The 13,239-nt window shown below is 44.4% G+C and overlaps 1 protein-coding gene across 8 annotated transcripts in view; it reads left to right on the plus strand.

The window, feature by feature from the left end:
• The window catches only part of RECK (reversion inducing cysteine rich protein with kazal motifs), a 909,451-nt gene that overhangs the window by 739,849 nt on the left and 156,363 nt on the right, over positions 1-13,239 (plus strand). For all 8 annotated transcript variants that reach the window (XM_077491985.1, XM_077491988.1, XM_077491986.1 and 5 more), the window contains one exon: positions 974-1,166. In XM_077491985.1, coding sequence (XP_077348111.1) covers positions 974-1,166 — 193 coding nt within the window. The remainder of the gene's footprint in view (positions 1-973; positions 1,167-13,239) is intronic.

A 13,239-nucleotide genomic window follows, 5' to 3' on the forward strand; every position in this document is an offset into this window, starting at 1 on the left:
ATGTTGCCTTCCAACACCAGGCATGAGGCATGACTAGCTACTATTAATAGTACTATGACCTAGATAAATTAGAACCTTCACAGACATTTAGACCCCTTTCACACAGAAGGCTCTTTTCAGGCATTTTAGTGCTAAAAAAGAGCCTGTAAGGTGTCTCTCAAGCCTCCCCAGTGTGAAAGCCTGAGTGCTTGAAATCAATTGGCAGAGCCGCCGAAGTGCCTGCAAAGCGCTTCAGCAGCAGCTCTCTGCAGGGGGGGTTTAGACCCTTTCCTTGGCAGCTAGCGGGGTTAAAAGCACCCCACTAGTGTCCAAAAAGCTCACCACTAGCGGACGAAAAGCACCGATATTACATCGGTAAAGTGCCACTAAAACTAGCGGCACATTGCTGCTAAAGCGGCCCACACCCCAGTGCAAAAAAGGCTGTTACTGACTATAACTATTTGCTTACCTTCAGTTTCTGAACTGTGTATATAATTTTGGTCAAATTGAAATTTCCAATCAAAGAAGGCTTTAAGTCAGTAGGGCTGATTTACTGAAGGAGTAAAATGTTAATTTCATCCAATTATCTAATCATGTCAAGGAAACTTATTTTATTTCCTTGCACATGATTGAGCATTTGAAGTAAACGCATTTTAACTAGGTGTTCTACTTGTATATTAAATGAATACCACTCTTGTCATACATCTTCTTACCTGTCTCAAAAGCCTGTAATAGAAGAGGCCATTGTCTGACTACCAGTTTAAAAGCTAGTTCAAAAGTAGTGGGCAAAGGGTCTAACTAGCTGATTTTCTTTTGAGAGTGATATAATTTTCCTGGAGATATTTTGTGGCTTGTAGATTGGTAACCTATTGCAGAATAGTAACCCTATCAAAGACTGACCTATCAGACATTGGGCTTTTTGGCCATGTTTTTCTTTAATGGCAATAATTTAATTTAATTTTCAAAATCCCTAAAATAAATTTGTTTTATACAGATGCATTACAAGAAGACAGGTCTGCCTTACTAGCGTTGAGAAGTTTGAATGCCGTCAATATGAATGCATCCCACGTCAAATTAAGTGTGAACATTTGCGAGACCCAGTATGTGACAGTGACAATATGGAACACCCCAACATTTGCACTTTGTATCAAAGAGGAAAACAGCTGTCATATAAGGGGTCATGCCAGGTAAGACTAAGTGACTAAGACTAAGTACAATTTGAAAGAACAAAAGTATTTCCTAGACAGCATGCTCTGTTGATTAATTCTGACTACATATTATTTTTCTCTCCCGCGACTACAGTGGATATTACTGAAACAGACACTGATACGAATGCTTCTTGTACGAAAGTTCTTAAGTAAGGAACTTTTGTTGTAAAACAATTCCCATTGTGTTTCCATCATATTATGTGCTTGTATCATTTCATAGTTTTTTTTTATATGCACCTTAAATTGTTTGCTTCATGGCAGTCCAATAATACTAAATGTATGTGTCTGTTCCATTTGTGAATATTCAAGGGATTAATCCAACCAACTTCAGACACTTGCTAAACTGTAAACTTGCAAGTGAACAAAAAAATACCCTCACAAGTCTTCTAGCTGATGTTTTAGTGTACAGTATGCTGCTACATTTCCAGTGTGTGCCATTTAAAAATGTTCCATTTTCTATCCTATACTCAGGGCCGCTGTTAGAAATCATGGGGCCCCATACAGCCTACCTGACGGAGCCCCTTTGATCCCACCCACAACATGCCCTGGCTCCGCCCACACGCCAGCCCCTCGTTCAGCCCCTGCCTCCACGCTGTCTGGGTGGGGGGGGGGGTGTCTGGAGGCAGGAGCTGGAACATGTAACATTTACAGCGCCCCACCAATCATAACTGCATCTGAATGGGAGAGATGTCAGTGTTTTGACATCTGTGCCCATTCAGTTTGTGTCTTCATACACCACTGACTTGTGTTCATTTACATCAGGCTACCTCTGATCTGTCACATTTAGGTCTGGAAAAATAGAAAAGGATATTCTCTTCCAATTTTTTTTCCCACCTGAATGGACACGGAGGAAGGTGGATCTAAATGCACACAAGTCAGTTCATACCTGTAAACCTACATGGAGCTTTCAATCAGGTCTGCATGAAAAAGGACCCAATTGCAAAGCTTGAGTGGTTTAGGGGTGGTAAAAATGCAGCTTGGCTGTGTGTTTTTACTGTCCTTTCCCCCCATCACATGTGTAAAAGTAGCATCTCACTATGTGCTCATGGTCATTATCATTATGATGATCAGAGCACAGCAGGTGCTGTATGGTTTTTGTCAGTATAACATGACTGTGTGGTGCTGACTTGCTGTTATGGCTGTGCTAAGTTATAGTCTGTAACACACAGTACAGCCATATATCAGGAAAGTCAGCACCCAACAGCCATGTTACACTGACAGAGTCATACAGCACCTGCTGTGCTCTGATCATCATAATGATAATAACCATGAGCACACAGAGTCTGGGGACTGCACATTCTACAACAGTGTGACCTGTCAGTGAGTGTGTATGTACAGGGGACTTCTAGCCTGTGCACTACTGCCATTGTTCAGATTACTCCTGCTGCTCTGTCTGTCTCAGCCGCCTCAGTGATAAGTCCCTCAAGCTGCAGCACTTACTGAATGAAGGGAGCCGTATAACAGTAATATCCATCCACCGGAGAGGCATACAGTGAGCAGGAAGATCTTTAGTTTGTGCAGGCATACTGAGAGCAGCATGTGGCACGGAATTTGTATCCCTGCACCCCGAAAATGGAAAAAAGTCCCGCTTCTGCTTTCACCTCCTGGACTCCGCTGGTAACCTGATGGGGCCCAGGAAATGAATATGTATTCCTTATATACCTTGGTAATCAAGTGGGTGCGGGTTAATATAGTTATTTAGCTTTTTTTTTTTTTAAGCTAGAAGTAAAAAGCTGCTTGCCCCCCCCCCCCCCCGCTGGCCAGGACCGGTACAACAGGGCTGGTTGTACTGCCCTATCAGCGGCCCTGCATATACTTCTATATGAAGTTTGTTGAATTAATTAAAAATGTCTACTCAATTTCTTTGTTTTACTTTATATTTGATTGACATTTGAATAATACTAAAAATGTTAGCAAGCTATGCCTGAAACATGCACACAGAAACCCCTTTTCTAAACAGGTCACACAGTAGTCCTCACAGGGAAAAAGTCTTAATAACCCTGATTTAACAAACAAGTAGAGCATGTTCACTTTTATACTGAATTTCTACGTATCTTAGTGAATGAGGTAAAACAAGAGAAAAATTACTTTGCAAGGAATCACATGCAAGGAAAATTTAAAGTACAGGATTTTTTCACATATGTGTTTGGATGATTGAAATCAGCACAACTTTTTTTCATTTACTCCGTAATTATAAATTCACTCTGGAAATAAAAAAATATAGCTTAGCTTAGTGAATAGGGTGAAATTGCGCTGACTTTAATGCAAAAGCAAAAATCCTGTTTTTTTTTATTATACTTTTTTAAAATCCATAATTTATTTATAGAAAAAGCCTATTTTAAGACAAATGCATATACCTTAGAAGAAAAATACACAAGGCACCACATCCAAAAAAATAATAAAACAAAAATACCAACTAAACCTACCTTTACATATTTAAACATCATAGACAGAGGCATACCTACAGGGGTCGCAATTGCAACCTGGCCTTATGTAGCAGGGCGGCCGTGCAGCCCCCCTGTACACCTAGAGAGGAGGCGCGATGAAGAGCGGCTGCAAATAGAGGATCAGATCTCTCCCCTCTCCTGCTGGCTGCTGTAGGGGATGTGTCAGGATGGAGAATGGGGAATGGGCCGGTGAATGTGTCATTTGTACCAATCACTGACTCTGTCCACTCATAACTGAAACATAACTGTGTTTATTATGCTTCACTTTGTGAATGAATGGGAAGCTCTGTGCAGAGCTATTCCTGTCCATTCATCCTGTGCAGCTGAGGCTGCAGAGATGGAGATTAAAGGGGTTGTAAAGTTTTTTTTTAAAATAACACTTAGCTCCACTGTGCAGTTCATTTTGCACAAAGTGGCCCTGATCCTCATCTTCTGGGGTCCCCCAGTGGCGCTCGCTGCTCCTCCCTGCATTGGAAAACCCCCTAGGACAGGGATATGCAATTAGCGGACCTCCAGCTGTTGCAGAACTACAATTCCCATGAGGCATAACAAGACAATTCTTAGAGCCACAAGCATGACAGCCAGAGGCAGAGGCATGATGGGACTTGTAGTTTAGAAACAGCTGGAGGTCCGCTAATTGCATATCCCTGCCTAGGAGAAGCACTCTCCTTGGGGGTTACCTTGTGGGCGCGCTCCTGAGTCCAGCATTTGCTTCCATAGACAGAGAATGCTGGACTCGGCCCCACCCCCAGAATCATTGGATTGACAGCAGCAGGAGCCAATGGCTGCATGGCTATAAATCTTTTCAATCAAGAGCCGAGACCCCGGCCAGAGAGGGTTTGCGCGTCTCTGGCATGGGAATGAATAGGCTCAGGTGAGCAAAACGGGGGGCTGGTCAGTGACAGAAGTTTTTTCACCTTAATGCATAGGATGCATTAAGGTGATAAAAACATGAGGGTTTACAACCCATTTAAGGGCCTTGTCCTTAACCGCTTGCCGCCTGCCAGCTGTCATATGATGGCCAGGTGGCGCAGCTCTCGTTCTGGGAGGGCCTTCGCATTCTCGGCCCACCAGGGGAGCGCGCGTCACTGGGGACTCTGTGCGTGCCTGGCTGCCACGATGTCCTCTGGGCACCAGCGATTGCCTGGTAACACAGCAGAACCGTGGATCTGTGTGTGTAAACACACAGATCCACGTCCTGTCAGAAGAGAGGAGACCGATGGTGTGTTCCTTTTACAGAGAAACACCTATCGGTCTCCTCCCCTTGTGAATCCCCTCCCCCTACAGTTAGAATCACTCCCTAGGAACATAATTAACCCCTTGATCACCCCCTAGTGTTAACCCCTTCCCTGCCAGTCACATCTATACAGTAATCAATGCATTTTTTGTGAATGGTGACAAAAATGTGTCAAAAGTGTCCGATATGTCCGCCGCAATATCGCAGTCGCGATAAAAAAAATGGCACATCGCTGCCATTACTAGTAAAAAAAATAATATCCTCTATTTTGTAGACACTATAACTTTTTTTTTATACCAAAAATATGTAGAAGAATACATATCCGCCTAAACTGAGGAAAAAAGTTGTTTTAAAAAAAAAATTTGGATATTTATTTTAGCAAAAAGTAAAAAATATTGTGTTTTTTTCAAACTTGTCACTCTTCTTTTGTTTATAACGCAAAAAATAAAAACTGCAGAGGTGATCAAATAACACCAAAAGAAAGCCCTTTGTGGGGAAAAAATTATAACAATTTCATCTGGGTACAACATCGCATGTCCATGCAATTGTAATTCAAATTGTGACAGTGCTGAACGCTGAAAAATTGCTTGGGCAGGAAGGGGGGTGAAAATGCACTGTATTGAGGTGGTTAATCTTTCTCTGTCTCAAAGGTGACACATCAGAGGTCTGTTTAGACCACTGATAATTAATACAAAAATAATATAAAAAAAAAATAATTAAAAAACCTACTTAAAGCGGGATTCCACCCTAAAGTGGAACCTCCGCTGATAGGATCCCCCCGCCCCCTCCGGTGTCACAATTGACACCTTTCAGGGGGGAGGGGGGTGGAGATACCTGTCAAAGACAGGTATTTACACCCACTTCCGGGCATAGACTCCCGTGGGAGTCTACGCCATTTCCTGCCCTGCCGCTCTGTCTGCTGGGACACACACGGGTCCCAGTGACAGCGCGGAGATTTCCTATTGCGCGACGCGACTCGCGCATGCGCAGTAGGGAACCGGGAAGTGAAGCCGATTCGCTTCACTTCCTGATTCCCTCACCTAGAATGGTGGCGGCTGCAGCCGAGAGCCGAGCGATCGATCGGCCTCGGCTGCCGGCATCGCTGGAACCCGGGACAGGTGAGTGTCCATTTATTAAAAGTCAGCAGCTGTAGTATTTATAGCTGCTGGCTTTTAAAAAAATTTTTTTTTGGTGGAATCCCTCTTTAAATCATTAGCTGGACTACCAGAGTCACAAAGGTCGACCAGGCTCTGGCCTTCTGCCCTGAGACCTGAAGGTTCTAATTACACCACTGATTACACATTCTAATCTACCCCATCCATCTGGTCCAAAAACATTTTATTTTACTCCAATGCCTTCTTCTCATTGGAAATTGAAGACATGAACCTGATTCCAGTGAAAAGAATAAACAGACTCCTGCAGCTAAGATTACAGATGTATATGAACTTAGGTGACTGCTCAGCTTATACAAAACATAAAATGGCTGAGAGGAGCCATCACTGTTTGCAGGTATCTGCACATTCGGCAGTTACCTGCAGTTCAGGACAGGTGTCTGAGCTTGGATGCATCTGTTTGCATCTAGCTACGATCATCTGACATTAACCGCAAGTAACTGCTGCATGTGCATTTACCCAAGGATAGCCAAAGCTGCTGTCAGCTTGTCATTCATTCACAGGGGCAGAGTGGCAGTAGATAAATATAAACACTGGCAATTCCAACTGCAAGAATTCTCCGATTCACGCCAGCAGAATTTGCAGATCAGCTCCAATTGCTCATGTGAATGAGGCCTAACACTCCTCAGTTTGCAGCAGCTTTCAATTGCTATTCTGAAAAGAATGCCAGCACGTGGTGAAATCCACTTTTGTACAATTAGTTTTCTAGCAAGAAACATTGTTCTCCCCGATCTCAAATTAAATTGATGAACCTCTAGATGCACCCAAATACTATACATGGATTAAATGCAACATTTATGCAAATAGCATTAATATGCTGAACAATGTATTTTATACAAGTACTGTATCTTATCAATTTAGGACATCTCCAGATATGGTGAATAAAATCACGAAACCTTCTACACCATTCAGAACACACCGCCTTCGATTCTTCTTTCCGGGGATATTCCTCAATTATGCTTGCACATGACATTTGACTTTGTATTACCTAATTCATGAACAGTAATGAATTGAAAATTCACTTTAAAAGTGACCATGGTGACCATCACCAGATAGATTGTAAACTGTATTTTTAGGGACGAAACTGTTTCTGACTACTTCACTTTCAATTGGTTCCAACCTGTTATTTCTCCACCCACCCCCCTCTGCTGCCACATTTGGCACTTTTTGGGGAGGTGCTTTTGGGGAGGCACTTTTTGGGGTACCTGGTTTTGACAGGTACCCGCTCCCACTTCTAACTTAGTTCACCATGGCTCAAGTGAGGACAACGCTGGATGCCTGGACAGGTAAGTGCCCTAATATTAAAATTAATTAAGTAATTAATTTTGTTTTGGGGGGAGCCTGGGACTCCTCTTTAAGCTTTGAAAATGAAAAATAGAAACAATCAAGATAATCAGTATATCAACGGTGTTGTTGAGACAGAGTGCATTTTAAAAAATGTTTACATTTCCTTTTACCCAAGAAGTGTAACCTATAAAGGTTTTTCACATTAAAAAGGATAAACTAGTTAACTGTTCTCTAATTCAGCAACCAATACAACAACCAACATTTCTTGTGTATTGTATTGTAAACCATAAACATATTTTTAAATTATCACTGATAACACACCATTTACCACAGAAAAATATACTAAGAAATTATGGTTTGCTGTCCATCACAAAGGCTAGGGAGGCTCCAGCCTTATGGTTGGAAAAAAGCTGCAGCCGTTCTCCCAAGAACACATCTATGTTGACTACTAGGGATGAGCTTCGTGTTCGAGTCGAACGTACATTCGACTCGAACATTGGCTGTTCGTCCGTTCGGCAAAATCCGAACATTTTAGTCCGTTCGCGTCAAATTCGTGTGCGATGGCGCAGTGCATTGCTGGCTCATGATTGGCCAAGCATGCACTGTGACCCCGCATGCTTGGCCAATCGCAGCGCCAGCAGCGAGGAGAGCCATGATTGGCCACAGGCAGGATGCCTGTGGCCAATCATAGCTCAGGCTGTGTAGTGCACGCCCCACACTATATAAGGCCGCCATCGCGGCGGCCTCGTGTAGTGTGTTGGCGTCTGAAGCAGTGGGTGTTCTGTGTACCTTCAACACAGTACACACCGATCATTTTCGGACGATTTTTCTATCTTGCTGATGTGTAGTGGTTATTGTCTGTGCCCTGACCGCAGTATACACCGCTATATTCACCTCACCTATATAGCTAGTGATCTATTTTTTATAATAGAGCTTGCAGTCAGTAGTGTTAGGAGATAGTGCGTGCTGAGTTAGAGTAGGATTTTGCAGTATCAATCAATTAGATCGCTCTGCAAATGCTGTCTCATGTACCCCTTAAATGGACAAAGCCTACTTGATTTTTATGCGCAGCCACTGCGCCCATCAAGCGCAGCCACTGCGCCCATCAAGCGCAGCCACTGTGCCTATCAAGCGCAGCCACTGTGCCCATCAAACGCAAGTACTGTGCTCATTAAACGCAGCTACTGGTGCCACTAGCGGCTGGTGCTCAAAATTTTTGGGGAGGCGCAAACAAACTGAAAAAAGAAAATCAATTGCGGCCATTGTGCCAACAAACTAAGCCACTGTGCCCATCAAGCCCAACCACTGTGTCTATCAAACGCAGCCACTGTGCCCATCAAGCGTAGCCCCTGTGCCCAGCAAGTTCAGCCACTGTGCCCATCAAATGCAACCACTGTGCCCATCAACCACAGCCACTGTGCCCATCAATTGCCACCACCGTGCCCATCAAATGCAACCACTGTGTCTATCAAACGCAGCCACTGTGCTCATCAAGCACAGCCACTGTGCTCATCAAGCGCAGCCACTGTGCCCATCAAATGCAACCACTGTGCCCATCAAACGCCGCCACTGTGCCCATCAAATGCAGCCACTGTGCCATCAAACGCAAGCCACTGTGCCCATCAAATGCTGCCATTATGCCCATGAAACGCAGCCACTGTGCCCATCAAAGGCAGCTACTGTGCCCATCAAGAGCAGCCATTGTGCCAACTACCATACCTATCAATTGCTGCCAGTATGCCCATCAATTTCTGCCAGTGTACCCATCAATTGCCGCTCCTGTGCCCCATCAAATGCTGCCAGTGTGCCCATCATTTGCCGCTGCAACTGTGCCCCATCAAATGCTGGCAGTGTGTATCACCCCGGCACTTGCCTGTCTCGCAGCGGGTCAGTGGCGGTGTCCTGCGTGCTCCTTGATGTCTTCTTCCGTCCTCTCTATCAGGCGTCCAATCACAGCGTCTGATGTTTCAGCCAATCAGGTGACAGATAACAGACCCGAGCACCTGATTGGCTGAGAGGTGGTTCAGTGTTAGCAAAGTGAATTCCTTCGCTTTGCTAACAAACAATTGAGTGAGCAGCAAACGCACAGCATTGCACCCGCTGTTCACCTTTTTGGGTGCCTATTAGAGTCTACGGCTCTAATCAGGTGCTTCCAAAAAAAAAAAAACATCACTATAATTCAGGTGCCCAGTGCCAGAAAAGGGGCCAGACACCTGAATAGGGGGTGTCAGCGGGGACTATAAATAGATTCATGCAAGGCATGAATCTATCTATGGTGATAGAGCGGTGACAGAAGAGAGGGGGCAGTGCTCCTGCGCCCTTTACAGACGCACTGCCACTGTATGTTATACTTTTCATTTAAAGCCCCTCTCAGAGATAAAATCCACACACCTGCCTGTTGTAGCCACTTCCTATTGGATGGGCTATGGTAAAAAAAAGGTGGACGTCAGCAGAGAGGATTGGAGGAGACTGGTGGTCCCCTGGGTCGGTGGTACTCCTAACAGTGGGGATGTGGGATCTAGTTTGGGGATTTACGTGGGTATATCTGGCTTCACACAGTAAGGGGGAAAAGGCCTAATAGAAAAAGATAGTGGGTATTTAAGTCAAATAATGAAGAGGTAGAGAAAAAATTTTGGGAGCCCAATGGATCCAGCAAATTATGCATTCTAATTATTTTCCTATTGCATTCTTCTTTCTTTTCTCCAGTACCACTACAAACTCCCACTTAAATTAATATTTTATTGCTTCATAGGCAGAACAAATGTCATTTGTAATTATATGGCAGAGGTTGCAGTGTGGTGGCACCAGCACCAGTGCCTAAGGCCCAATTTTTCTGCCCCTGTTTAACAGGGACATGTAATTACAATTCTTGATATAATATTTCACAGGAGGGCCCCTTCCTGTGCCCACCCAGAGTAACGGTGAGGACCACAACCACCAAAGGTCAATTTTTCTACCACTGTTCAACAATGGCATGTAATTACAATTCTTGATATAATCGTTCACAGCAGGGCGCTCCAGCGCCCACCAAGAGTCACTTTGAGGGCTTACAATGTTGTGGCAAAACCAACACCTTGTTCCACCATTTCTGCAGAGCATATAGGGCAGGCCCCTACTTTCAAACATCCAACTTACAAACATCTCCTACTTGCAAACGGAAGGAGACAACAGCAAGTGAGATGAAAAAAGATGGACGACAAAACAAATTATACAGTCCTGCGCAAAAAGACCTTAATAAAGTGCTAAGTGCTAGTGAAATATAAATAAATAAAAATCTACAAATATATATAAAAAAAATATTCAGCTAAATACAAAAGTCCATAAAGTGGATGTCAACGTGTAATTAACAGGCACCAATGGTGAAAATGTAGATGAAAGCAGTGTTATAAATCCCAGGATTAAAGGCTCTCAGAACTCTCACCTCCAAGCATAGAAAACAGGCACATCAAACCAGGCTGACCATTTCCACTCCTTGTCTCCAGCCACCAGGGGGGTCCTCCACTACAGCCAACTAGGAAGCGATAATCTCCACTCCGGGCCACAAGGGGGCCATATAATACATGTAGAATATACTTGGACCCTGCCTTTTGGCCTGCTTGCCTCCTAGGCACTGGTAATCCCCAAACTTGCAAGAATTTGCTCCTTCACAGTGCACATATTTTGGATAAAGTTGTCAGGTTTTTAATGCTGTCTTCAGTGCTTGAGGGTGAATCTTCCTAAAGGTGGATAGTTTATAGCCCTTTTACCCTCCCTTGCTCCAGTGTTTCTCTACCTGATCCCTTTTACATATTTGGCTTGGATGTGCTCGCCTATGGCATCAACAATGTGACAAATTGTCTATAGAATGGATAATAAAAAATGTAGTGCTAAGGGAATACAAAAACCCCCAAGGGTCACCTTTTGGGGTGAGTATTCAACTGGTGGGTAATAAGTGATAATATTAGGCTGATGTAGTATCCTGATCTGTGTGCTGCATGCTGAAACAGATTACTTCCCTGTAGTAGGTGAACAAGTATGAAATAACCAATAAATAAATAATATAAACAAGTAAGTCCAAGAGTCACAAACGTGACACAGTAGGGAAAGTTTGAATGCTGTGTCGCCAATTTCCTCCACCTTGTGCGACCAACACCAAAAAAAATAGGATGTGCCCTTACCAAAGAGCGTTGACCACCTATTACGGGGGGGGGTCAACATAGGCTTGTATGTCTGGAAAAACTCCACGTCTGTAATGAGGTCTGCTCAACAGAAACTTCAAGCCACCACCGGGAAAACATCAGGTTTCTTTTACTCCAACTGTAACATCAGGTCATATACCCCAAATGAGAGACGAATGCCACAGGATTTAATAAAGGTAATGCGCTTACATGAAAGACGATTAAGACAGCATGTACTGGACATAGTGGTTTCAGAGGTAGATTCTCCAAACGCAATGACAGGAAATGACGCTATCGCTCGACCGGTTTCTTCGATAATCTGACTTCTTCCGGAACATACTTTTACTGTTTTAGCATTAAGCATTACATTACAAATGCAATTAGTATCAAGCATGTTACATTAGTGTACATTAGCTAACAGAAATTAGTCCTAACTAAAGGAACTCCCTGGCAGAACCACTATCAAACACACATAAAAATGCAGTTGAATTAGTAGAACGCATACTACTTAATTGAATACTAATGACAGCCTGCTTCCAAGGCCAGTATTAAGAAATATTGGAGCAATTCCCATGTGTCACAGATCAGCTGCGGAGCTGATCTGTGTCTCACCTTTACTGCAGTGGGTCGGCTAGCATCTGTTGTCCACTGTCTGGTGTTCAGCTCTGTGCACTCTCCAGCTATGGGTGTCGATGCCCTTCACCTGTTGCCTAATATATGTTTCCTTCCTGCTACTTCCTATCCAGTCCCTCATGTGCTTCTCTGTTTAAATCCCTTCCTAACTAGCTACCATTGCTTGAGCAACGTTTGTTTCTGAAGCTCCCCTGTGTAACCTGTTTTACCTGACTTCTCGTGAACTGATCTTCTGTGTACCGACCCAGGTTGTTCTGATTATGTTGTCTGCAGCCCGCCCTGACCTTGGCTCACTACCTGGCTTTCCTTGCTTCATCCATCCATCCTTGTCTACAGTGTCTTCTGGTACTTCCCTAGCGAGCAGGGTGAACCCAGGGGGTCGTGGCCTGGGGTCAGCACGCAGCTAAGTCCAAACCTTCGTGAGAGGGTCCCTGGCGGAACACTGGCTGACTCTTAGATTCTACGCCCTGGGGGATCCCGTGTTACCTGCTCGCCTGGGGGTTTGCTGTAAGTAGTACCGTGACAGTTTTCTCAAGCCATGAGCGTCTCGTAGAATCGGCCATTGACTGAGGATCCAATGCAACATCTAGTTCAGAGACTTAACTCCCAGCAAGCTAATCAAGAGCAAATAATGCTGATTCTCCAGGATCTTGCCTCTGGTCTGGATCGTCTGCAACTCGCTGCAACTTCAGCTCCTCCCGTTCCTGCTCCTGCTTCAGTTGCTCCGGTCTTACCTGCTGTACCTGGCAATCCCTGCCTGCATCTGCAGTCCCCACCTCGGTTCTCCGGTGATCCTAAGGCTTGTCAGGGCTTCATTAATCAGTGTTCAATCCACTTCGAACTTTCCAGCCACCATTTTCCTACTGATCGCACCAAAGTCGCATACATCATCTCTCCTCTCCGATGATGCTTTAGCTTGGGCCTCTCCACTCTGGGAATCACACGCTCCTATCACCTCTGACCTCCAGCTCTTTTTGGATGCATTTCGGAAAACATTTGATGAGCCCGGCAGAGCGTCTTCATCTGCTGGGGCCCTCCTTCATCTTCGTCAGCAAGAAATGACAGTCGGCCAATACGCAGTTCGATTCCGTACGCTGGCCGCTGAACTCAAATGGAATA

The sequence above is a fragment of the Lithobates pipiens genome, unplaced genomic scaffold (genome assembly GCF_037356315.1).
Source record: "Lithobates pipiens isolate NorthernLeopardFrog02 unplaced genomic scaffold, aLitPip1_a1.2 Scaffold_19, whole genome shotgun sequence".
Lineage (NCBI taxonomy): Eukaryota > Metazoa > Chordata > Amphibia > Anura > Ranidae > Lithobates > Lithobates pipiens.